Raw genomic sequence first — 26,937 nt, 5'->3', positions numbered from 1 at the left:
CGCGCCTGCGCAGGAGCAGAGTATTCCTGGTCTATACACAAAACACCAATGGAAGAAAAGCCCCCATGTTCCTGCGGCTGCGCTGTGACCCTTAGGAACTGTCCCAGGCGCCTGCGCGAGACCTCACGTCCCGCCCCCTTATCTCAGTACGCTGGCGCAAGGCAGAAAGGCGGGGCTTCGGCGCTCCAGACGAATGCCAGCGCGGCTGCGCGCTGGGGGGTACCCTCTCACTGCGGCTGCGCGGGAGCCCGGCCGCCGGCTGTCACTGCGGTTGCGCGCGGCGAGCGGCGATCCCGGGGCGCCTGCGCGGGTGGCTTTGCGGGCGCTCGCGGTAAGTTTGCGCCAAGTGCGCGGCAGCCGGGACGCAGACGGCGGCGGCGGCGAGAGGCGGAGCCCGGGGACCACCCCCCATCACCCTCCCCGCAGTCACCTCACGTACCACAACCTCACCTAACCTCTCACCCCCCCTCCGATCCCCCCAACCCCGGGATGGCAGCGCCCGCCAGCCTTCCCGGCCGGACCAGCGGTCGCCAGCGCCGGCTTTAGCCTGTGGGACTAGGCCCCGCCGAGGCCTGACCCCCGGAGCCGGGACCCACCGTGCAGCCAGCCGCCGGGCCGGGGCTGAGGGGCCGCTCCCCCCTCACGGCCCGTGGGGAGGACGCTGCCGTCCCGGGGACAGGGGGCCGGGGGGTGGGGGGGAGCCAGGGCGAGGAAGTCGGGACCCGTGTTGAGGAAAAAGAAGGGGGGCCGGGGTCAGGAGCGCCCCCTCCCCCCGCTTCCCCCCTCCCCCTGGGGTTGGGGGGGCCGGAGCAGAGAGCGCCCAGCCCGGGAGGTGGATGAATGTGGGAGAAAATGGAGACCAAGACGATCGTGTACGACTTGGACACGTCGGGGGGGGCTGATGGAGGTAAGAGTGGCCCTCCTCATCCCCTTCCCCCAGCGCCGGGAGGGAACCTCCGCCCTCCGCCCCACAAAGCCGGTCCTGAGCTCACAGCGCAAAAGGGCCGGGGGAGGGGGGGTTCTTTCCCACCCAGACTCTCCCTCCCTTCTTTGCAATTCGAGGGGCTGAGCTCAGCCTCCGAGGACGTTTGCAGCAGTTTCACCTACCCGCCGCCCTGGATTCGCTCTCCCGAGGCACCAACCCACTCCATGTCGATGCACCGGCGGGCCTCCCCACCCCCTTCTCGTCGGCCCCTTTGTGCTTTCCCCAGCACGTCCGGGTACCGGGTTTCAGGCCTCTCCAGAGCCTGGCTTTGGAGTCCCCCACTGTCCATACAAGGAAGTGGCGAGAAGGGAACCGCGCACCCTCTCCCCATCCCCCTACCCTGATCCTCCCCATTTGGAAGAAGCTGTTCTCGTTGTGCTGCAGGAACGCTGTTAGGGTGGGCTCCCCCCGGTTCCGGGGGCTGAGAGGTTCTGGGAGCAGCTTGGATGGGAGGAAGAAGGACAAAAGGGGGGAGAGGGGTGGGTGACGGAGAAGCCTTGCCGGGGGGGCGACGGACCGCCCGGGAGCTCCGAGTATGCACACACGCCGTTTGTATGTGTGTGCAGCAAATCCAAGCTCTGCTGGCTCCCCCCAAGACGGACGAGGCAGAAAAGCGGAGTCGGAAGCCTGAAAAAGAGCCCCGTAGAAGCGGCAGGGCCACCAACCACGACAGCTGCGATAGCTGCAAAGAAGGTGGGGATCTCCTGTGCTGTGACCATTGCCCGGCCGCCTTCCACCTCCAGTGCTGGTAAGGTCTGGGGACCCCTTTGGAGCTCCTTGGCGGACCCCTCTCGGCACATTCCTTCACCCGGCCTACCCTTGGCTGCCGAAAATAACGGGCGCTTGCAGCCGCTAGCTGACTTTCTGCATCGGCTGGGGCGAGCGCCTCCCCGCCCCCAGGTGTCTGCCGGGATCTGGCCGTTTGGGGGGGGGGGGGGGGAGGAGCAGCAGTGGGTCCGGACCCCGAGGTGGGGGTTGGGACGAGTGAGGAGAGCCCCATCTGGGATTGGAAGTCTCTGGGTAGCCGGGACAGAGCCGGCAGGGCACGGCCGGCGGTGGCGGGGGAGGAAGGGGAGGAGCTCTGGGCCCTGTGCCTCTCGCTTGCCCGCGCGCCCGCCACCCTCGGGCTCCTGCCGGGCTGGGCTCTCCTGCGGGCGGGTGCGCGGAGCCCTCGGCTGCGGGAGTTGGCCTGGTCCAGACCCGGGAGTCCGGACACCCGGGCGCTTGCGGCTGTGGAAGAAATCATGGAGGGTGTCTCTCGAGTCCGCCTCTCCTCTGCTTCTCTGTTTACAATATGGCGACCTGCCTTTAAATTATATTTTTATTCTCAGCGCCATTTTGGCTGCATATATGATTTGCAAACGTCTCCCGGGGAACGGTGGGGGTAGAAGCTTGGAGTCTTTTCTGCAGAAGCTCCTCAGGGACCAGGGCTAGGATCTCGCCGCTTTGGTCCCCTTTCTCTGGCTCCGCTTGCCCCCTGTTGCCTCTCGGAGCTGCCTCCCTCTCTCCCTCCCCTCCCCGCGCTGCCGCCTCCTAGGAAATCGGGCCGGGTTAGACAATTAAAATTGCCCTTGGGCGCGGATTTCACTTCCCCGCTCCGGATCAGCGAGCCCTTCGTGGCAAAATTCTTTGCTGCCGGGGCAGGATTGTGTGCGGTTAGCTCGGCGAGGGCATTTTTAAGGAGCAGAGAGCTGGAAAGCTGCGCGCTTCCCTCTCCCCCCCCTCCCGCCCCCCTCCCTTACTGAACGCGAGAGGAGGGAAGAGACGGGCGAGAGAGGGAGGGACCTGAGTTGATCGCCCGCTGCGTGATCCTCCTGGCAGCTCAGCCCAGAACAGTCCGGCCAGGAAGAGTTTAAACTCCAGCTTCTGCCTGGAGAAACCATCTCTGCCCTCCACAAAAATCCTGCATCTGAGCAGGGAGTCCAGATTGTGTCGTGTTCTGATGGGTCTTGTTCTGTTGTTCAGCAACAGTTGACTGAAGCAGGCGTTTGTGAAAGCGGGAAAGAGAGGGTCTTCTGTTTGTTCCCACCAGTTTTTGATGTTGCCTTTTTTTTTTTTTTAAGTCCTCTGTTTAAAAAAGAAAAAGTGAAGTTTTCTTTAAGCCCTCTACACTGTTCATTCACATTCCGTCTCTCAGTTTGTGGACTGGTGCCTACTGTATATTTGTACTAATTACAGGTTTTGGAGCACTTATTAGACAGATGACTGATACTGGGCAAATTAAGTCTGTGGTCAGAAGTTAGGTAGGAAGCTCCCATTACCACCCCCCAGATACTTTTGCCCAGGAAGGCACCCCATCTGGGCTCGTAATGTTGCAGGGATGAAAATGGTTATCCTGGAGGAAGCTTTGTTGCTGGTTTTAAATTTTTTATTATGGAGTGACTAATACCAGCAGGAAGGGTCTGTGGTTTTTAGCCTTTGCTTCCTGTAAGGTGTAATCCACCTGGAGAAAATATCTCTGGTCAAGTTTCCTGAGCTGTTCTTGAGCAAGGAATAGATTTGTATCTGGATATGTTATGTTGCTTATCAGTTTTTTCCTGTTGCTTACACTTTTTATTGTGCTTGTTTGATACATATACTGGGACTGAATTGTAGCCACCTTGATTTAAAATGCGGATGTTTCATTCCTAGGATGAAGCTAGTGTGAGTTAACCAAGAATGGTGACCCCTGTGTTGAGAATTTTATAAGCTTTTCATTATCTTCAGTCTCCTGTGTTTAGTAAGGAGATTGTTCATCAGAAACTTCAGGAATGGAAAAAGTGTGCTGTTTTGCCTGGATTTGGGCTTTATAAACTCTAAAACCTAACCTCGGGATCTTCTAATTAGATGAGTGTGAGTCTTGTCAAGTTGTAACAATTAACAGTTTCTACCTCAGCTAAGAGAAGAGGGAGGTACTTGTAGCTGTTTGGTGAGACTCAGGCTTGCCCAGACTGTGCATTTCATTGAATACTTTTCTCTTTCATTTTTTGAAGATGGTGAATGGGAACTGGTAATCAGAGATTTGAGAATCCTAGTAAGTGAGGCAGGGCTTGTTTTACATCTCCAATTCCCTCTTTGAAGAGCCAGTACTGAAGGTACCATTGATTTACCTGAGTTATTACATAAATTACAAAGCATTCTAAATATTGGTACAAAGGCAGGAAGCCTTCTTTCCAATGAGCTTTATTTCACCTTCCTGCCTCCCATTCCACATTCTTTCCAGCACAAGTGAAGTATTTCGTTAACTACCTCCACCAGAGTAGTTAGGTCAAGTAGTTGACTGTCTTAGAAAATTTTGATTTCTGAGTGTCCTGGCTTTAATTCACGCCATTTCTGCTTGCTTGTACCATGTGGGAATGAGTTAGGTGTGGCTATATTTTCTCTTGCTTCCCTTTTTAACTAAGACTGGATTACAGTTGACCCTTCGGCAGTGCTGAGGGCTTAAGGACACCAACCCTCATGCAGCCAAAAATCTAATAACTCTTGATTCTCCAAAAACATAACTACTAATAGCCTATTGTTGACCAGAAGCCTTAACCAGCGACATAAACAGTCAACACCTATTTTGCGTGCTATGTGTATTATACACTGTATTCTTACAACAAAGTATGCTAGAAAAAAAGAAAATGTTAAGAAAGGAAAAAAAAAAGAAGAAAGAAAGAAAGAAAAGAAAAGAAAAGAAAAGAAAAGAAAAGAAAAGAAAAGAAAAGAAAAGAAAGGGACACCTGGGTGGCTCAGCGGTTGAGCGTCTGTGTTTGGCTCAGGTCATGATCCCAGGGTCCTGGGATCGAGTGCCACATCGGGCTCCCTGCAAGGAGCCTGCTTCTCCCTCTGCCTATGTCTCTGCCTCTCTCTGTGTGTCTCTCATGAATAAATAAATAAAATCTTTAATTTTTAAAAAAGAAAGAAAATACTAAGGAAATCATAGAAGATACAGTACCATACTATAAAAAAATCCACATAGAAGACCTGCTGTCTAAACTCATGTTTTCCAAGAGTTAGCTGTATTTAGATAGCATAATAATGATGATTTTCTTTAATGTACAGAATATACAAGCATGAAGATGGAGGTTTTGCAAACCCTGTAGATCATAACTAGTTCTGCAAGTCTTCACTCAAAGTTCTCTGAGACAAGTCCTCTTTCAGTCTTTAGTCTGTCTTGCCAGCTTGCCTCACAGTGAATGAGATCTAACAAAATGTTCTAGAAGTGATCCTAGGCAAACTTTACCTCCTGGGCTTAGTGACATAGCCATAACCACAGGGAATTTTTCTAAGATAAACTACTATAGGAAATGATTGGTCAGATAAACTGTTTTAATTGTCTTGTCTTTTCTCAGGGGCCAGTGCTCTTCCCAGTTAGATTGGGAGCCCTGTTTCTGGTTTTTCTGTAATGATCCTTTAGGTGAGGGAATGAATTGTCCTGTGCTCAGCACCATGACCTCACTGAAGAATTAAACTTAAAGAGGTGATTTTTTGTTTTTGTTTAAGTGATAGTGTAATCATTTTATCTGAGTTTAACTGGTTTATCAATTATTCAGAGCGGTGGTAGGGTTTACTAAACTTGCCCCAGGAGAGCTGGAGAGATGTTTTTGAGTGTTTTCTGGTGAACCTGACACCTATCATAATTGTCATGCCATGAGTTGAACTTTCTGAAAATCCTGGTCTCCATGGGTTAGTCCCTAAAAATTGGTTTAAAAAAATTAGAATAACTGGTGGAACCCTAGTTGCCACTGACCCATCTTTCTGTTTGTGAATGGATTGAATTGTTCTCACCAATAAAGTGAACGCCAATAGGCCATGGGCAGTGAAGTTGACTAGAAACTAGATATTTCCCTCTGATTGCTTTCTCTCTCATGGCATTTTGCTCCAAACGGACTGAGGGACCAACACGGTCTGCTTGAGAAGTGAATCTACCTCAGCAGACCTCAGCATGGTTGCTTCCCGTCAGACAGATTTCTGTAGCATTTGCCTCCGCATGTTATATTTGGAATTTTTGGCCGGCTTTCCTCTCTTTGGTGTTGGCAGCAAGATCCAAAATGAGGTTTTCGAAGAATGAGAGTAAAAAGGTCTCTGTGCACAGGCAAAACTAAGCTCAGCTTGGAGTTTTGCATATCTAATTTTCAGTGAGTCATAACAAGAAAGGTTTCACACACAGAGTAGAAAACTGCCTTGCTGAAAATCTTTGCTGTTTGAACTTGTAAGAAGGTGATTTTCCTGATTTTGTTGTGTTTAGCTCCTCATTGGAGTAGTATCAGGCTAGCAATGAATTAAAATACATTTATTGTAATGTTATCTTGTGAATTTGTTTCTAACATTTTAAGTGCTTGGAAACCTAGCACTGAAGATCTGGAGGTGTCAGCATCTGGACTTCCTCCCATCACCCTGCCTCCTCAATAGTAAAATGATTCAACAATAAACAAACCTACTTTGGTTTTATGTATATTTTATTTATTTTTACATTTGCTGCATCACATTGGAATCCAGGTGTGTATTATTGTTTTTAAATGTTCCACTCAAACAGGAAGGGTCCAGTAACATTGAGCTTGAGCTCAATTACACATGCATGCTTTGTAAACTTAATGTGGGGCTCAGGGACTAATTCTTGTGATGCAAGTGCTTTGGTTCAATGATAAAAGGATAATGACTATTTGAAAATAATAATAATAATAATATTTAATAGAATTGTTTACACAAAAATGTGTGACCTAGATGGCTTTGGTTAAGAAAGGAAGCATCAGAAATTTTTTAAAGGGGAAGAGGAGACAATGTTCCTCAAAGGTAAGAGTGTTTGTATGACCTAAGGCAAGTACTTAGTGGTACTGTTGTGGGAAATTTTTCACTTTGGGCCTTTCCCCAAATTAATTACCATACTCAATGAAAAGTAGGATGCTGTTGTAATCTCATTAGTTTCCTGCTACTCCTTATGTATTTTCCTGCTCTCAAAATACTTTACAGATGGGCTCCACTAAAATACTAGGGCCGTTTTGGCCTTCGTAAATGATTAGTGTATTTTTTACGTGTGTAATTGTATAAAGGACATATTTAGGTAGTCTTCACTTATATATGGAGAGGGAATTCATGTTGATCTGTTTTATTTATTTTTTATTTATTTTGTTGATCTGTTTTAAATTCTTAAGTATGTCTCCAAGATAATTTTTTAAGCCAAATCATAAAATAAAGACAAATTGTGTAATTTGAACTGAAAAGGGATCCAAATTGTCCTTGCTGTGCGTTGATGAGACATTGGTTTTTATTAGGCTCTGAATAAAGGACAAGTAATACTCAAAAAAGGACTCAGTGAGTTTCCAAGGTTCACCCTTGTAGGATTTATCAGTACTTCATCCATTTTTATGGCTGAATATTATCCCATGTATGGATATACCACTTTTTTGCTTATCCATTTATCAGTTAATGGGCATTTGGAGTTTTTTCTACTTTTTGCTATTGTGAGTAATGATGCTATGCACATTTTTGTGTGCAGGTTTTGTGTGGGCATCTGTTTTCATTTCTCTTGGTTGTGTACCCAGGAATGGGATTGCTGGGTCATAGAGTAACACATATTTAACCTTTGAAGAACTGCCAGACTCCCAATTTCTCTACATCCTTTCTAACACTTGTTATTGTATGTCTTCTTGATAAAAGCTATCCTATGAGCAGGAAGTGCTATGGTTTTAATTTGCATTTCCCTAATAGCTAATGATACCAAACATCTTTTCATGTGCTTATTAGCCATTTGGATATTTTCTTGGAGAAATGTCTATTTTGATCCTTTGTCCAATTTTAATTGGGTTATTTGGTTTTTTATTACTGAGTTGTAAGAATTATTTATATTCTGGATACCAAGTATTTTGTCAGATGTATGATTTGCAAGTATTTTCTTCTGTGGGTTGTCTTTTTTTTTTTTTTTTTTTTTTTAAGGTTTTATTTATTTATTTGAGAGAGAGAGCAAGAGCACACACAGAGGGAGAGGGAGAATCAGACTCCCTCCTGAGCAGGGAGCCTGATATGGAGTTTAATCCCAGGATCCTGGGATCATGATGTGAGCCGAAGGCAAAAGCTTAACAGGCTGAGCCACCCAGGCGCTCCAGTGTGGGTTGTCTTTTCATTTACCCTTTTTATTTTTTAATTTTTGAGTCTTACCTAGAAGAAAAGTAGTTGATTTAAAGCAAACTTTAATGTCTATGCCTATGTTATCAATGTAATGACAGTGACTAAGGGTTTTCTTCTGTGAACTCCAGTCAGGATGGTATATCTCAGTGGAGAGAACCCTACAATGTGATTTTTTGTGTTTCAGCTTTTCTGAGTGACCCTTCTTAGTAAAGAGTCTAAGGCTGGAAGTTAGCCCTAGAAAAACTATAACAAATCCACCACAATAGAAAATGGCTCAGCGGTTTAGCACCTGCCTTCGGCCCAGAGTGTGATCCTAGAGTCCCAGGATCGAGTCCCACGTCGGGCTCCCTGCATGGAGCCTGCGTCTCCCTCTGCCTGTGTCTGACTCTCTCTCTCTGTGTCTCTCATGAATAAATAAATAAAAATCTTTTTAAAAAAATTTCTGTGTACAGAAATCTCATATTTGTGAGGCTCCTAGTTTAAGGAAGATTTTCATTTTCTCTGTTTGATAGGTTACAGCTTGGAGTGGAAATAACTCCAGATCAATTGAGCTAGCTCTTGAACTCCATTAACAAGAACAAAAATTGTACATTGTAATGAACTCACCTGTTTATATGTGTCTTTATGTAAACCCAGGTAGCAATAAATAGGGAGACAGAGTGCAGAGAATATTTGCCTGAAGGTTTTATATAGTTTATAAAAAGAAACCATCTGTTTTGATGCCCCCCAAGAGGATTTTTGCCACCTAGGAGTGCAGACGTCCTGCTTCTTAACAGAAATGGGTACGTTTTTTCTCCTATAAGTGATAGGACAATAGAAAATAGATGAAGCCGAATGTTTTTTGCTTTTGGTCATGAAGGAAGGGTGTTGAAATCTCTCTCTGAACCTCCTTGTCTCACCCAAGCAGATATACAATTCCTTGGGTGTGTAGTTAAGCAATCTGCCCTAGTAGATTTTGGTTGGGGTTGTGATGGTTGTATTATTATGATAATGCAGCAAGGCTCCTTTAAATGCATTCCTATTTTAAGGTGCCAGAGTTTAAGTCGTGGTGGGGGGTGTTTTCCCACCTCTACTGTGCTCTTCCTTTGACTTAAGATTCCCCAGGGAGTACAAACATGGCCAGCTGCATTGCCATTCAGTGAGTGACACTTATAAGAGCACCTCTGCATAATGCTAGCCTCCCAAGAGACTGGACAGGAGTACATCTGTCGCCCTGCCAGTTTCCTGAAAGAAGAGGACATTGTATTCAGTGCAAGTCCTAGACCAAATTTCAGAAAGGCACTTTGGTATTGCGGATTTGTCACCATGCCCAGGACACATGCACAGGTCACTAGCTGACTGCTTTTCCCATGACTTGAGAGCAGTTAAGAATAAGAAGGTGACTCCTTTTTCTGCCTGCCGTTTATAGATGTCAAAGTTTGCATCCTTTAAGCCTAAACATCTGAATCTAGGTCTCAGCAAATAAGAATAAAGATGAAGTTTTAGCACATTTGTATGGGAGGCAGAAGACACTGAGAGGTACAGTAGACACTGATAAAAAGGAGAAATCATTGCTTTGACGCATCAGCAAAAAAGAACTTGTCTACCACGTAGAGCTGTTGAATTCACAGTAAGCAAATTCCAAGTACACGTTACAGATTGATAAAATTTCAATTAATGTAAAGCTTGACTCATTCAAAAAGCTACTTTCCCTTTTGCAACCATGTACTTAAATGCTCACTAAACTTCTTGAAAGCCAGAGGCTGACCCATTTCCTCTGTTCACTGCTATGCAATTCGTAGCAGTATTACAAATGAGAGACATGCAAAGATAAGCAATGCTTGGGGAACAGAACTGATACCTGGTTCTACCAAGTGGATGGTATCTTTGTTAACACAAACACACGGTGACCATTCCTTTCCCCCTAATTACATTTGTTTCTTATGTGTTAATAGTGTTAGTGTTTAGTCTTTGCCCTTCCCCTGTTTTCTGACAAACTGCAAGATATATCTCCCAGGAAGTGTTTCCCAATCTTGAAAGGACAAAAGACAGTGTAATAGCAGGGCAGGGACTCCATGCCTGAACCTAGCTAGCATCAGACTTTCCTGATTTGGGGTCTGCATGAGGCTCTTTTTGAAATAAGCTTGAGTGAACAAGAGAGGACTCTCTGCAGGGTTTGAATTTAACCATAGCCCAAAGACACCACTTTACCACCAGGCCAGGCCAGAGTGAGGGAACCTCTCAGAATTACTAGCAAGCTTGAGCTTCAGGGTGGAGCCCTGTTTGTAGCAGCACAAACACTTTTATCCAGCTGTGACCCTCAGAGGACTGTTGAATATTATTTTTCTCCTGTCTGCGTTTGTGCAGAGAACAGAGCAGAGAAGCTAATGAAATGCATAGAACTCTTAAGTGATTATAGGCAAGACTCCTCATTACAAAACTGGGTGATGAGGAGCTACTCCTGTTCTTTACACCAGCCCTGGGCTCCTGTGATGAGCTGGGAGCTTTTTAATTCCCACGTTCACTGAACCATCAGAGTTCTCCTGATTCTTGGTTTTAGTGAAGCTCTGGAAACAGTGAAACTCTACAGTGAACTTTTTTGGTTGACATTCATCAATTTTTGGTCAAAGTGCATTATGAAATTTATACTCTTAATCTCATTAAATGTGTCTAAACCTATGACTTTTCCTAGATCTTTCTGTACATAGATTGGCTGTATTCAGCTTTCCTTGATCTTCCTTGCCATGTTTTGAAAGAGCATCTTAAACATAGGGAGAATTCTGTGACCGATTTTGGTCTTTGGATAAACATTGTTTTGCTCTATCATTTTTGTTTTCTTTATCCTTCCTTTGTAGTCCTCATAGTTTTGCCTGGCTTAGACAACACTCAGTCATTCTAGCTTAACTTAGCTCTTATAACACCTAATTCATCAGACATCTTTGGCTGCAGGCTTCAGTTTGTTGGTGTTGAAGTAAGCTGAATGGTAAGAAAAGGATCTGCAGTTTATATAAGTTACAGGAAAGTGATTATGTCCAAGATTTGTATGCTTGCTGCATGTAAGCTTTCCTTAAATTTTACCGCTTGTGTGCACACATTCAGGCCTTTAGGGTGATCATTCTTTGGTTAGAGATCATCTGAAAGAAAAGTGGGCCAAAGGGAAAAAATTATGATGCTCTGTCTCTGAGAAGTCTGTTCACCTCCTAAATAGGTCACAGGGGGTATAACTGGAAGGCTTCAGAAGCCCAAGTCAGCACTTAGCTGTGGCATCAAACCACGATAGCACTGTTTGACAGCATGCCAGGAGATTACTTCAATCATGTAGGTGGGGAGCTTTGAGGTTTATGAGTAAAATGGGGTAGGGGGAAAAGGTAGAAGAGAAGGAGAGAATAGACCCTGTGCTGTTTTGATGCAAATAATAGCATTATTCTCCCCCTCCCCTTTTTTTTTTTAAGAAGACCCTGTCAGAGGAGGGTAAATGAAGCAGAAGTCCTCCTTAGGGAAAAGCAGCTGGGTCCTAAGTAGAAACATCCTCTCTATATTTAGTTGGATTTCAAATAAAGATGTTAGTGTTTTTAGTTTTCCCAGCCCTTATAGAATTTTAGGTCCAGTATCTATAAGATGTAAACTGATCCAGATTTCCATATGCAAAAAAATTTGGGCTGGCTACCTCCTTGTTCTTGATGGTCCACTAAAATTTGGCCAGTGAACAGTACCCAGTTTTCCATATACCTCTGAGACTCTTCTGGAATACACAATTACAACTATTGGTTCTTCTTTCCAAGGAAGAACATTCCCTAGGAACATCAGAAAGTGACTATTGAGGCCAGAATAGTGACTCTTCCAAAAAACAGGTGGGCTCCAGCATCTATCATGAGGTGAATGAATGAAGCTCATTTTTAAAATGTTTGCAGCTAATTTGTTTGCCATTGTGGAGAATCAGGATTGCCAGAATAGCCAGACTAATGATAGATAAGGCCCTGTGGCACCCAGTCTCAGCTTGTAGAGAAGTTAGCAGAGCGAGACACACCTGGTTTAACTGTTGGCGCTCTGCCTTCCCACCCTCCTTTTGCTACACTTAGAACCCTGTTCTCCAGGTGTCCTTCACTGGGAGGATGCCATGAGCCAGCTCTACATAGAGGGCAATGAAGTTTGGGGGCACAGTCAGCTAGTTTGAAAGGATTGTATGCCTGTGGAAGTGACGCAACTAGCTAAGTTTCTCAATGGGGCATTTGTAATGGCCTGGCACTTCATTGGTCTCCTTGTTAACACTGCTACTGAGGCTTTGCATGAAAAAGCCAGTAGTCCTTATATTTTTTTATGTAATTTGTGGCATTAGCTGTTTTTGAGTCGGTAGCTGGGATGAAGGAGGGTAAGGAATTAAGGTTCTAGAACCCCGTGAACTTTCTGCTTTTATCTCCAATATCTTTCAGTATAGCCATCTTGCCAGCTTTTGAAAGGTAGGCTGTGCTTGAAAATAAAAACTGATGCCCATACAAGTGCCCAGAGGAAGCATATATGCTGACATTTAAATTTCATTAGATTTGTTTCTTTGAAACAAACCATTAAATTTGAGTGTATTAGTAACAACTTTTAAGCTTTAAGAATATTTTTTAATTAAATTTTATCCTGCACCTTTGAGCTTTTCTAGAACAGAAGCTGGTTTAAGTTTATAAAACCCTGCTTTTTGGGTGTCTGGGTGGCTCAGTCAGTTGAGTGGCTGCCTTCAGCTCTGGTTGTGGTCCTAAGGTCCTGGGATTGGGTCCTATATTAGGCTCCTGGTTCAGCGGGGAGTCTGCTTTTCCCTCTCCCTTTGCCCTTCCCCCCTGCTCATGCTCTCCTCTCTCTCTCTGTCAAATAAATAAAAATCTTTTAAAAACCTACTTAAAAAGGCTTGTTTTGTATGCTCATAGTTTCCTTTGTAGATCAAGATGGCTGCCGGGAGGCTGAGATGTGATAGTGGCCTTGTCAGTGATCACCTTCACTCCTATTTTGGCTGGTACCAACACGCTTCCTGAGCTGGCCAAAGGCAACAGGGCTAGTCTGAGGGAGAGCAGGCCTGCTGTAAGCATGTATTGTCTTTTACAGTCACTCTTAGACAATACCGTTAAATATAATTGCAGGATTTTTATCTGGTAGTGGACCTCAGATGGATGGATGAGACCCATGAACTGTGAAATTAAAAATCAAAACTGCTCAGTGCTATTGTTTGCTGGCTGACACCCCACCACCACCCAAAAAAGGGAGGAGACATACAGATGCGGCGGGTGTGTGTGTGTGTGTGTGTGTGTGTGAAATCATTCTTAGTCTGATATTTTAACTGAACTCTATATATGAGCATATATGGCTAGAGAGCTTCTTTTTTTTTTTTTTTTTTTTAAAGATTTTATTTATTTATTCATGATAGTCACAGAGAGAGAGAGAGGCAGAGAGACACAGGCAGAGGGAGAAGCAGGCTCCATGCACCGGGAGCCCGACGTGGGATTCGATCCCGGGTCTCCAGGATCGCGCCCTGGGCCAAAGGCAGGCGCCAAACCGCTGCGCCACCCAGGGATCCCAAGGCTAGAGAGCTTCTGATTCTTAGAGAATGATGGGTTCTGACAGGAGGGACCCTAGCAGTTCATGCAACTGACCTCTTTTAGAAGAGAACCCGAGTGGAATGCTGTGGGTATATTGTGTTTGGATATGCTATCTGCATAGAGTTCCTGTTCAGTCTTTGTATTAAGTAGAATATTTTATCAGTCCAAGAAGAAAGCCTTCTTTCTTAAATATTTTTTATGCATCTTACTTTCTTTTGTCCTAATACACACACCAAAGCTTTTGATTTGGTTAAGTGATATTTCCATGTCTCCCCAGCTGCCTTTGGCTCAAGTTTTAAAATGTCAGTGTTACTTAGCTGGATGGACAGTTGCAAGCTATACATTAGTAACGTAACATATTTTTAAAAAATACGGCCAGAGCCCAATGCCTTTCCTGTCTGCATGTTGTAATGCAAAAAATAGGTCTCTGAAATCAAAGGCAGTCTTTTGCTTCCCTGTCTCCCTATCTCCACCTCTCCCCTCCTCCCTTTGTTCTCTTGTTCCCCTCCCCCTTCTCCCTTCCAGTTCCATATTGAAAAACTGCTTGCGCTGGGTGGATAATTAACGCAGAGCTATGGAGCAACAGGTCCCACTGGTGGCGACTAAATCTGAGGTAAATGTTAATGTCTGCAGGTTCACATGTATTAATAGGTGAGGGAGATGAGTGAGGTGAGACTCAGATCAGCCACACTGGTGTATGACTTGAAATAGATCCTCTTAATTAGAGAGCCAAGAACCATGACAACTAACATCTTCCACCTGCAGTGGTGGGCTGCAGCCTCATTAGTGAATGAAAGAGGCATTCTAAATTAAAACTGGACTTCATCCTTTGGCTGTGAATTGGGTTCATCTGGCTCTGGGCTTTGAATCTCTGACATGGAGAGGTCTATCAATGCAGGCATCACAGCTGGGGGCCAGGGTGTATGTAGTTTTCTCTTCCATGATTCCGGAAATTAATCTAGACAGCCCTGATCAGAAATAGAGTCAAGCCATTTAAATTTATTTATGGGGGTCTAGATGTTGGAGTCCTGCTGCAGGGGTTGGCTTTAGGAGTTTTAGTTTTAAAAAATTAATGCCAGGGCTCCTGAATGGCTCAGTTGGTTAAATGACCGATTCTTGATTTCAGCTCAGGTCGTGATCTCAGGATCATGAGATCGAGCCCTACATTGTGCTCTGAGCTCAGCACAAGATCTGCTTGAGATTCCCTCTCTTCTGACTCCACCGTCCTGCATGCATGCTTTCCCTCTCTCTAAAATAAGTAAATCTTTTTTTAAAAAAAGTAATGCCTTTGACCAGCTTTCTAATTGGTTTGTGTACAGATGTTACTGTTAACAGTTTATAGGCCGTGTCAGGCCTCACAGAAAGCCACACCAAACCCTGAGATGCATATCTTTCAGTTGTCCAATCTCTGTGGATTTAGAGCTATATTGTTATGAACTATTTTATAGCTAACAGAAGGTCTTTAAGATCAGGTAGTTGTTAAATAGCAACTTAGAAAGCAGTGAATGTCACTGTGGCCAGGAATTGCAGGCCAAGGCTTTTTAACAAATAATCTGAGAGGAAACCTCCACAGCAGTGAAGATGGATAGATATTCTCTGCAAAAGCTCTGTCCTCACAGGGTACTCTCTAAAGAGCTACCAGTTTTCCAAGACAAGCCAGCTCTCATGCATATTCCAGGACTCACTTTCCTTTCTAGGACTTGGACAGTTCTCAGAAGGAATCTAAAGGCTCATACAGGGCAGCCCGGGTGGCTCAGTGGTTTAGCGCCGCCTTCAGCCCCAGGGCCTTATCCTGGAGACCCCAGATCGAGTCCCACGTTGGGCTCCCTGCATGGAGCCTGCTTCTCCCTCTGCCTGTGTCTCTGCCTCTCTCCCTCTCTGTGTCTCTCATGAATAAATGAACAAAATCTTTTAAAAAATAAAAAAATAAAGGCTCATATACTGTTGAGTTCTAAATGGACATAAAATACCCATTCCTAGGAAAGTGTCACCACTCCCTGAACTTTCCTTCTTCATGTAGTTTTTCAAATCTAGAAATACACCTTCCAAAACTATAATTTCCTCCTGAACCCCTTGAGATCCTTAGTATTGCTGCCTTTTTTTTTTTTTTAAAGATTTTATTTATTTATTCATGAGAGACACAGAGAGAGAGAGAGAGGGGCAGAGACACAGGCAGAGGGAGAAGCAGGCTCCACGCAGGGAGCCCGACGCGGGACTCGATCCCAGGTCTACAGGATCACACCCTGGACTGAAGGCGGCACTAAACCGCTGAGCCACCCGGGTTGCCCAGTATTGCTGTCTTTAAAGGATCACTGACTGAATTACCATTTGCTGAATAGTTCTGAATTATAGAAAGAGAGGAGGGAAAAGGCCACTGTCACGTTCAGTTACCAAGAAACCAAACAACTTCTTTTTTTTTTTTTTTTTTAAGAAACCAAACTTCTGAGGCTGTTCATTGAGCCCAGCATCCATGCACAGTTGAGTCTTGTATAGGTCTTTATGGTGGGTTCAGTTTGTAGTTGATTGTATGTGGTCTTGTTGTCAACTGTCCTTTTCATGTTATTCTAGCCTATGATCCCTGAGAATAAGGACCTTGTCTGAAATCTCACCACTTAACACATTGCCATCCATATAATAATTAATTATTCATTAAGTGCTTGACTGGACGAATGACTCTGGTCCTCTCTCCCCAAAGGCCATTTCATGGTAGAGTAGATCATAACTTGTTTGCTTTGTGTCCTTCCTCTAATGTGGTACCTCTAGCATGGCATTGGTAGTAAGCAGGGGGAACTCAATAAATATCGACTGATGTAGAAGGAAATGCTAGACTTTGAGGTTAAAGAAGATACTTTGATGGATATTCCACTGTTCCTCCCAGAAATAAGAGAACTCACAAAGGTTTTTTAGCAACAGCTTGGGCTCAAGATTTGAGAGAGCCAGGAAACTGATTTGAGTTCTAATTCTGCAACCTAACTGGCTCCATGGCTTTAAATAAGTCCATTTTCTCACCTGTATGATGGGAGTAAGAATTCTCACAGTGTGCTGGTGAAGATCAAATAAAAACATCTGTGAAAACACTTTGAATTGTAATACGCTGTGTAGATGTAAGATGAGATTATCGCTATGCTATTTCTAGGCTTTAGTGATTAGGAAGCATATTGATGTCTTTACAAGCAGCACTGGCTCATTATAGTGTCCTCATGGTTTTCATTGCTGAGCAGAGGAAACTCTGATAGAGCATTTCCAACATTACCTGACTTTTAACTTTTAATGATTTCCGTTTATAGAGAATGGCCCTCAGCATCTTGTCTTCATTGATATATAGGGATAAGAGAGAGCTGAGACAAAGCCTTCTTTTTCTTGACAGATATATTATGATTTAAAGACTCTGGCATGTATATAATTGTTTCAGAGCTGCACAATAAAGGGAACACCATTCTTATAGGGGAAAAAACTTTGAGATGTGAAAGTCTTCAGGATGTGTATGGGAGTGTCCGGAGGCTGCAGAATCTCCTTTCTCCCTGGAATCCTTTCCCTTTTGGCAATATTTCTGATATAGAACAAAACTAGCTGTTTGCAAAACAGCCTCTTTCTGAACTAGTTTGTGAGCTTATTACTCCAACAATCTAGCTTTCCTGGATCTATTTCATGAATCGTTTTAAAGATATAGGTATTTGAGTTGAAAAACTACCTTCTAGATAGCTTGAAAGGAATTGCTAATGGCAAAGAGGAAACATGGAGAAAGCTTTATGATAGGCAATTCTTGTATTCCTGCTGTATCTGTGATGATCATTTTCCTTTTTTTATTATTTTATTTTTTAAGATTTTCTTTATTCATTAGAGATAGAGAGGCAGAGGTAGAAGCAGGCTTCCTGCATGTAGCCCGATGCAGGCGGGACCGGATTCCAGGACCCCAGGATCATGACCTGAGTCAAAGACAGATACTCAACCACTAAGCCACCCAGGCATCTCTATGATGGCCATTTTCTAAAAACAGACTTTCCTTCCCTATCCATCCTATCTTACATACTACTGCCTTCTCAAAATACCACGTTTTCAAGTTTATTTCAAGATGCACATTCTATCTCAGAAAGCAACAAAATCTTAACTAGGCCTCACTCTTAAGTGTTCTGTGCTCATCCTGGAGACAATACTCTGACTTTCCTGTGCTATTCCCTAAACTCAAAAGCCCTCATCAGACACTTTAGGGCAAACAAAAAGAGCCTGTGGCCATTAATTTAGAATTCTGAGAAATGAATGTTCTTAAACTTTATCTCTAAAAGTGATCCTTTAGAAACCAACCAGAAGTACTTTTTTTTTTTTTTTAAGATTTTATTTATTTATTCATAAGAGATACAGAGAGAAAGAGAAGCAGAGACACAGGCAGAGGGAGAAGCAGGCTCCATGCAGGGAGCCGGACATGGGACTTGATCCCGGGACTCCAGGATCACACCCTGGGCCAAAGGCAGGCACTAAACCGCTGAGCCACCCAGGGATCCCCCAGAAGTACTTTTAAGAGCCTCTTAATTAAAATTTTAGGCATTTGACCCCTGTTTTCAGAAAAATAAACAAGAAATCAAATTGTTTAAAGAAGATTTTAAATGAGTTGGGGGTGGTGGTTCAGTGTGAAGTTCAGGTTTGCAAGTGTGGACTTTGACTCTCATGTCTTATTGTTTTGTAACTTAGAAAACAAATCATTTCATGAGTGATTTAACCACCAAAACAAGTGCCTACCCAACTGTATTGCTGCCTCGTGACTTTGGAGGCATTCACTTCCTAGAAGTCCATTCTTTAGTGTTCCGCAGTTTTTTTGTTTTTTAAGATTATTTATTTATTTATTTATTCATGAGAGACACAGAGAGAGAGAGAGGCAGAGACACAGACACAGGCAGAGGGAGAAGCAGGCTGCATGCAGGGAGCCCGTGGGACTCTATCCCTGGACTCCAGGATCACACCCTGGGCTGCAGGTGGCGCTAAACCTCTGCACCACCGGGGCTGCCCTTCCGCAGTTTTTTAAAGCTTTATTGAATACCTAGTATGTGTCAGACATCTTGCAGAGTGTGAAGGTACAAAGATAAGTAAGGCATAGAGAAAAGGAATCGGATGCATAACAGTTTCAGTACAGTGTGGCACAGAAGTGCTGTAGGGAATCGGGCTTCAGGGGAAGGCTTCCTGGAGGTAACATCTGACTTGAGCCCCAAAAGATAAAGAGTCCACTGGGTAAAGGAACGAAGGAAGGCCCAGCTTTTGTGGTTGTAGGTAGCACCTCCAGAACAAACAGACATGCAGTGGAGAAAGGATATGACTGTGGGGAGCCACCAGGTTAATGATGTTGGAGAAAGGTGAAGGACTCTGGCCACAGGGGTCTTTTTTTTTTTTTTTTTTTTTTTAATTCATGAGAGACAGAGAGAGAGAGGGAGGCAGAGACATAGACAGAGGGAGAAGCAGACTCCATGTAAGGAGCCCTGTGTGGGACTCTATCCCGAACTCCAGGATCACACCCTGAGCTGAAGGCAGACGCTTAACCACTGAGCCACCCAGGCATCCCTGGCCACAGAGGTCTTAACCGACAATATGGGAGCTTGAACTTTATCCTATAATAGTTAGGGTAGGGGTGATACTGAAGGGCTTTTTTTTTTTTTTTTTTTTTTTAAGGGCTTTTTAATTAGGAGGGTGATGGGACACCTGGGTTGCTCAGTGGATGAGTGCCTTCGGCTCAGGGCATGATCCCAGAGTCCTGGGATCAAGTCCCTTATCAGGCTCCCCTCAGGGGAGCCTGCTTCTCCCTCTGCCTATGTCTCTGCTTCTCTGTGTCTGTCTCATGAATGAATAAATAAAATCTTTTTTAAAAAATTAGGAGGGTAATAAGGTCAGAATTTTGTTTTAAGGGACAGCCCAGCAGTTGAGCATCTGCCTTCGGCTCAGGACATGATCCCAGAGTCCCAGGATTGAGTCACACATCGGGTTCCCTGCATGGAGCCTGCTTCCCCCTCTGCCTGTATCTCTGCCTCTCTCTTTCTGTGTCTGTCTCATGAATGAATAATAAAATCTTAGAGAGAGAGAGAGAGAAAGGAAGGAAGGAGGGAGGGAGGGAGGGAAAGAAGGAAGGAAGGAAGGAAGGAAGGAAGGAAGGAAGGAAGGAAGGAAGGAAGGACGGAAGGGAGAAAGAAAAGAAAGAAAGAAAGAAAGAAAGAAAGAAAGAAAGAAAGAAAGAAAGAAAGAAAGAGAAAGAAAAAAGAAAGAAGAAAAGAAAAGAAAAGAAAGAAAATTTTGTTTTAAATAACTCAGTCTGCCAGCAGGAGTTGGGGCTAGATTGAGGGAAGCATGAAGAATGGCCCGGAAGCCTTTTACATCTTGGTAAAAGATCTAAGCTCAAACTACCTTTCCTTGCCCTTTTCTGCTTTACATGTTTGGTGGAGAGTATCTTGGTACAAAGCCAAATGGGCAGATGAAAAGAAATGATGAGAAACAGAATCAGAAGTGACAACCTTTTCAGGGTTAGTTTTAATATGACAGCTGCTGAAGCATAGCAGAGTCTGTAGGCCTTTGCAGATTACATGCATGCATTTCATTAGTTTGGATGTAGCCTGTGCAGAAATCCATTAGAGTGAAGTGGGAAGACTTTACAGGTGACATTCATCTCTGATCCTCTAGGGTTTGAAGACCTGTCACAGCAGGCCAGTGTGCCTCCAGTTTTCTACTTCCTAGTAAGGATCTCCTGAGATTCACCAAGGAAACTGGAAGGAAAGAAAGCCAGGACCTGTGATGGCTTGGTGGACATCCCGACATGTATACCCAGGGCTCCAGGGAAGCATGGCAAAGCAGGAGCAAGGACAATTTCCAAGCCAAGTGCTCGTTTAGATAGTCTGCCTTTGGTTCAGGTCACAATCCTGGGGTCCTGGGATTGAGCCCCATGTCAGGCTCCCTGCTCAGTGGGAAGTCTGCTTCTCCTTCTATTCCCCTCCCACTGACTCCCCCCCCCCCCCCATAAGTCATGTTCTCTCTTTCAAATAGATAAAATCTGGGGAAAAGAAAAAGAAAAGAAACAGTAGAGCAGTGTAATATTAAGCCCTGGAACTTTAAGAAGAGTCCTTCTATTATTCAACATTCAGTTATTACCTTTTTTTTTTTTTTTTTATGAAAAACTTCCTCCTTAACATTCCAAATAGGTGACCCCAGGAACCAACTATAGGAATTCTTTAGTGTAAATGTAGCCTCATTCTGTATAACAGAATTTCTCATTCTGTATGCCTGAAGTGAGGTCTCAATTTGCATTTCTAATAAGTTCTCAGGTGATACTGATGTTTACTTCTGATCTGGAGACCACACTTTGAGAACCACTACTGTATAGACATTAGAAATGTGACTCTCAAAAAAAAAAGAAAAAAAAAGAAATGTGACTCTCCTGGGATGCCTGGGTGGCTCAGCGGTTGAACATCTGCCTTCAGCTCAGGGCATGATCCTGGGATCCAGGATTGAGTCCTATATCAGGCTCCCTGCAAGGAGCCTGCTTCTCCCTCTGCCTGTGTCTTTGCCTCTCTCTGTGTGTGTCTCTCATGAATAAGTAAATAAATCTTTAAAAAAAAAAATGTGACCCTCCCAAGGATTTAATATCCTATATATGGTTCTTGCTGTAACCTTAATGGAAAGTAAGGCCTTCCCTACACAGCTCTAATTCTGATTCAGTATTGACTTACTGAGTGACTACTGTGTGCACAACCTGTATATTATTAAGCTACAAAGAGGGAAGAGATCTATCTAATCCTTGTCTCTGTCCCTCTAATGAAAGAAATAAAAGAGGGGCATCTGGCTGGCTTTGTTGGTAGAGCATGCAACTTTGGATCTCAGGATTGACTTCAAACCCCATGTTGGGCATATTTATAAATAATGTTTAATATATATAAATTTAGGGCAGCCTGGTTGGCTTGCAGTTTAGCACCGCCTTCAGCCCAGGGCATGGTCCTTGGAGACCGGTGATCGAGTCCCACGTCGGGCTCCCTGCATGGAGCCTGCTTCTCCCTCTGCCTCTCTCTCTCTCTCTCTCTCTCTTTCTCTCTTTCTCTCATGAATAAATAAATATTTAAATATATGTATGTGTATGTATGTATATATATACACATATGTGTATGTATATGTGTGTGTGTGTGTGTGTGTGTGTGTGTATATATATATATATAAATAAATTTAGGGGTACCTGGATGGCTCAGTGGTTAAGCATCTTCCTTTGGCTCAGGTTGTGATCCTGAGGCCCCGGGGATAGAGTCCTGCATCGCTTTTCCATCTGCCTATCTCTTCCTGTGTCTTTCATGAATAAATAAGATCTTTAAATAAATAAATATATATGTATTTTTTATTTATTTATAAATAGTTAGTTCAAGCCCCACGTTGGGCATAGGGCTTCCAATATATAATAAGAAATAAGAGAACTAAGGTGCCTGGCTGGCTTAGTCAGAAGAGCATGCAACTCCTGATCTTGGGGTCATGAGTTTGAGCCCCACATTGGGTATAGAGATTACTTAAAAATAAATAAAACTTGAGAAGAAAAAAAACCTGTCACACAAGGGAAAACATGAGAAGTACAAAAAAAAACCTATGCAGCCCAGAGGTCCAAAATGTCCGAGTAATCCAGGAAGAACATATGGAGGAGCTGTACTCAGTTATCTGTTGCTGCATATAAAAAAATACCCAAAACTCAGTGGCTTAAAAACAGACCCTGGTTATTATCTCGCACAAGTCTTTGGGTTGACCGAGCTCACTGAGTGGTTTTTCCCTTCAGTTTGGTGCTGAGACCACAGTCCTTTAGAGGCTCAACTGAGCTGGCATGGTTCAAGATGACTTAGTCACCTAGCAGTAGTTCATACTGGCTTTTGGCTTGGAGTCCAGAGGAAGCTGTTAATTGGAGTTCCTTAAGTCTCCTCTGTGTTGCCTCTCAGCATGACAGCAGGGCTCTGAGATGGAACATTCCAAACATGTAAAAATGGAATCTGCAGGTCTCTTAACACCCAGCCTCAGAAGTTATATAACGTGGTCACTTCTGCTGCATTCTATTAGTCAAAATAAGTCACAAGGCAAGCTTTATTCAAAAGGAAGGAAATGGCCTACCTCTGGATGGTAGGAATAGCAAAGAATTTGCAGCCATCTTTAATCTACTATAGGCTGATTGAAGCAAGTTTTACAGGATTAATAGAGTTTTAACAGGCACAGCTTTCGAGGGGGAAAGTGCTATAGAGAAAGAAATAGCAAGTCTTATATTTGACTAGGGGGAAGAGTACCTGAAAGGCTCCTGGGAAGATGGAATGGGACTGTGCTACATGGGGCTCAGAAGAGCAGGTGGAAGAGTTTTTACATTAACAAACTTTGAGGAATATGGAGGATCTAGCAATGATTTTAGCATGATACAGTTTGGGAATGATTCTCAAGGTTCCAAATTAGTTCTTTCTATCTTTCCCTCTAAGCCCAGTGTTAATAGCTGTGGCTTTGGCTTCTCTTTCCAAGATATGGGAGGGGGTCCTCACTCTTTAAGGTTATTATAAATGATACCAGCTAACCATTTTAAAGGAAAAGAGAGAGAACCCTAGTAGTGTTGCAGGACCGGCCAGAATAGGAGTCAAGGGCCAATGCGGCCTTTTGCCAGACCCAGCTAGGCTTTTTCCTGCTGCATCAAAGGTTAGTACTCAGTCTTGCCCTTGTCTTTTCACCACAGTAACCCTCCACTGAGTGAAGAGATGTTGCCTCCTGGGGAGTGGATGTGTCACCGGTGCACTGTTCGCCGAAAGGTAATAATGCTGCTTTCTGAAGGCTCTGCTCAGAATGCCAGATCTAGAGCACTGATATTCTAGAGCTAAGATGGCCTGGCCCTGAAGGCATTTTCGTCCCTTCTTCTTGTCTTTTCCAGCCCTGGAATCACCCTCACTCTCCCCATGGTGACTGTTTGGAATCCAGTAGGGCCTAAAATCCAAACATGAGCTGCTGAAATGGGCAGAAGAGGTGTGTTAATTTACCAAGCCATGTTCATTCACTAGTGACAGGAGTAGGCTGATAAGTGGCCTGAATGTGGCAGCTGTATCCATTGACTGAAACTGGCTGAGAAAAAACAAGGCTGCTTCTCCAGCTTAGTGGAGAAAAGATTCCCCTCACCCCAAGGCACATGTCACTGGTATCCAGATGCTTGAAACTAAGTGTATGAGGGACAGAGAGGACTTTGAACATTTTTGTACCCCAGGTTGCCTAATCCCTCCTTAACTCCCCTTCCCTTGGGCCTTGATAATTCAGTACTAGCTTTGAGAACATGATTTTCTACTTTGAGACCTTTTGTGGGGTGCAAAAGCTAAATTCCTCTTTATCAAAAAAAGGAAGTAGGGTGTGTTTCCATCCAGATTATGATAACCAATCCTCAAATTATAGACTATGGATTAGAATCTGTCTGGAGTTGTAAACCATCTCCTTCCCTCTCCCCACACTCATTACACACCAAGGAACTTGCCTTTGTTTTGACATCACCTCTATTTTCCTGGCCTCTGAACATGATGTCACAATGAATGATGATTTCCTTGGTTGCAGAAACAGGATGAGATAATTCAGAAATTGTGGTTTATGTATGTAACAGTTTTCAGCCTTTTAGAAGGTAAACAGGCAGACTTTTCTTTTTCAACATGTGTAAAAAGGTCCTGTTAAAAGGCAAGGCAAGGCCAAGTCAACCACTTAGCCTCCGCTGTAGTTTGATATCTCCTAAAGTGCACAAACCAGGCTGTCCTCCAGCCTGTCCACCTTTCAAGATCTCTTTGTATGCATCCCCAGTTAGGTTAGAAGAGGGCCAGTTAGGTCAGAACTCCTGCCAGCTAGGAGGCCTTTCAGAAACTTGCCTCTGAAGAAACTGGACATGAAAGGGTTAGGAATAGTGAAGCCAGGAAAAGACGGTGGAAAAGAGGAATTAATATTATTTTGGTGCCCATTATATGCTGGGTATTTTACATATGTTGTCTCATTTAATCCATACAGCCATCTGTAGGTGCTGGTGGTAGTATCTCCATTTTAGAAAGAAGAAACTGAGGCTCACAAATGTAGAATAACTTTCCCAAGGACTCAAAAGAATTAACAGAGCCAAATTGCCTCACTCCAAAGCTCTGTTACGTCTTCATCAGCTTTCTAGAACCAGAGCTGCTTGGTGGGGATTATAGTAGCTTGTTTCTAACATACTGTGCTTTCCCTGAAATGCCACTCTGACCTCTTGCCTACCAGTGCCAGGTCTGCCTTTTCCAGCACCGCTACCTCTATCCCCCTTTTGCCTCCTATAGTTATGCTGAAGTGGATTGAAACAATACATCCTTTGAAAGGGCCCCAGCAACCTCTGATGTTCGGGTCCTGTTCCTAGTGGAGGTTGGATCTTCCTCCAACTCAGAGCCATCCCTTTCATACGTGTGACCCTATATCTCCATCATATCTCTGAAAGGAGGAGAAGAAAGGTTTTACTAGTCTTACTTTACAGACAGAAATTTCTGCACACCAACCTGAGTCACCCAGGGTCATAAGGAATCATTGGCAGAACTGGGACAGATCCCAGGTTTCCTGACTGGAGACCAGTGTTAAACCTTCATTTGACCACCCTTTGGAGTCCTAGAGGAAAATGTAATACAGGTCATCCAGTCGTACTGAATAAACATAGTCTTTTTCCATTTCCCCACCTTCCCATTTGAAGAAGTGTCCTTTCAGAGTTCTAGTTAAACTTGAAACATTGAAAGCCACCATTCTTGGACACTGTGATCACTGGGGAACTACCTTCCACATACCACCCATCCACCTTGTAGTGTAGTTTCTTTCCATGTCAGCACCCAACCTCCCTGGACAAGGAGCTCTGCTTGCCTCTTTTACTTTTTACCTTTGCTTTTGCCGACTTTATTTGGAGCAGAATTCTTAAAACCATTCAGGAGGTCAGAATGCTCCAAGGCAAACAACAGTGAGGTTGAGTCTTCTTATGTTTTTCTCCTGTTCTCACTTAACCTAAATTTATTCTCACTGTGATAACTTTTTATCCATTAATCTCTGTACTTTGTATGGAGATAGTGTGTATCATATGATGACTTAGAGTAAAAGATGTATGATAAGTGTGTATAAGTATTTTTAACTTCCCCTACTGTTTTTTGATCCCATCCTGCTATAGTTTGCCAGCTTTAGTTTAGTTCAGCTATAGTTTTGCATCTTGAACAGGCTGGTGTTCCAAGTCCCCAGGTGGATGAGTCTGTGACATGTTAGAGAATTTCATAATTTTGGCTAGTGGTTTAGCAGGACTGTATAGTATTCATCTCTTTCTGTCTTGTCGTACTTTATTTGATGGGCCTATCTGTTTGTTTGCGCAGAAACGAGAGCAGAAAAAGGAGCTGGGCCACGTCAATGGACTGGTGGACAAATCTGGCAAACGGACTACATCCCCCAGCAGTGATACTGACTTGTTGGACAGATCAGCCAGCAAAACTGAACTCAAGGCCATTGCCCATGCCCGGATCCTGGAGAGGAGAGCCAGCCGGCCTGGCACGCCCACATCCAATGCCAGCACAGAGACCCCCACCTCTGAGCAGAATGACGTCGACGAGGACATCATTGACGTGGACGAGGAGCCAGTGGCAGCAGAGCCAGACTATGTGCAGCCTCAGCTAAGGCGGCCCTTTGAGCTGCTGATTGCTGCCGCCATGGAGCGGAACCCTACCCAATTTCAGTTGCCCAATGAACTGACTTGTACCACTGCACTACCAGGTTAGCCAAATTGTTATGTCCCCTCCCCTCCACCCCACCTTTCCCAAAAGACTACCGTCCAGCCAGAGGGCAGTGCTGCCTATGTGGTCACTGTACACATAGTCATTCTCAGGTTCCTGTTCTTTGTTCTTTCTGGACATCTTTGAAGATTTTAGGTTATACTGTGCCTATTCAGTTTTTTTATATTCTGCCCTTCAGGGTATTACTTTTTTTTTCAGGGTATTATTTTTTTTTTAATATAAGTAATATATTCATATGGTTGAAAAGCCAAAAAATATACAAAGGCTTAAAATGAAAAATTTCCCTTCCACATCTGTCTGCTATTTGCCTGGTTTCTACCTTTCTACCCCTCACAGATAACCAATGTTTGGTTCTTGTGTATTTCCTTCTAGAATTTATTTGTGCCTATATAAGCAAATATAGATATGCTCAGTATTTTCCGTCTGACTAGTTTACTCAATATACTGCTCTACACTTTGCTTTTTTTACTTCACAGTATGCTCTAGAGATCTTTCCATATTAATGTAGACATTCCTCAGTTTTTCTTAGCGGTTGCATAAT

The 26,937-nt window shown here is 44.1% G+C and overlaps 2 protein-coding genes across 2 annotated transcripts in view; one reads left to right on the top strand and one right to left on the bottom strand.

Moving 5' to 3' along the window:
* PIPOX (pipecolic acid and sarcosine oxidase) overlaps window positions 1-1,253 on the bottom strand; it is a 96,402-nt gene extending 95,149 nt beyond the window's left edge. The window contains exon 1 of the mRNA XM_049114840.1: window positions 1,108-1,253. The gene's annotated coding sequence lies outside the window, so the exon portion shown is untranslated. The remainder of the gene's footprint in view (window positions 1-1,107) is intronic.
* PHF12 (PHD finger protein 12) overlaps window positions 272-26,937 on the top strand; it is a 42,507-nt gene continuing 15,841 nt past the window's right edge. The window contains 5 exon segments of the mRNA XM_025476340.3: window positions 272-891; window positions 893-907; window positions 1,552-1,733; window positions 23,333-23,405; window positions 25,983-26,376. Coding sequence (XP_025332125.3) covers window positions 841-891; window positions 893-907; window positions 1,552-1,733; window positions 23,333-23,405; window positions 25,983-26,376 — 715 coding nt within the window. The 5' untranslated portion in view covers window positions 272-840.

Source organism: Canis lupus, chromosome 9 (genome assembly GCF_003254725.2).
Source record: "Canis lupus dingo isolate Sandy chromosome 9, ASM325472v2, whole genome shotgun sequence".
Taxonomy (NCBI): Eukaryota; Metazoa; Chordata; class Mammalia; order Carnivora; family Canidae; genus Canis; species Canis lupus.
Note: the sequence above shows the minus strand (reverse complement) of the source record. Positions and strands in the feature narration are given on the sequence as shown.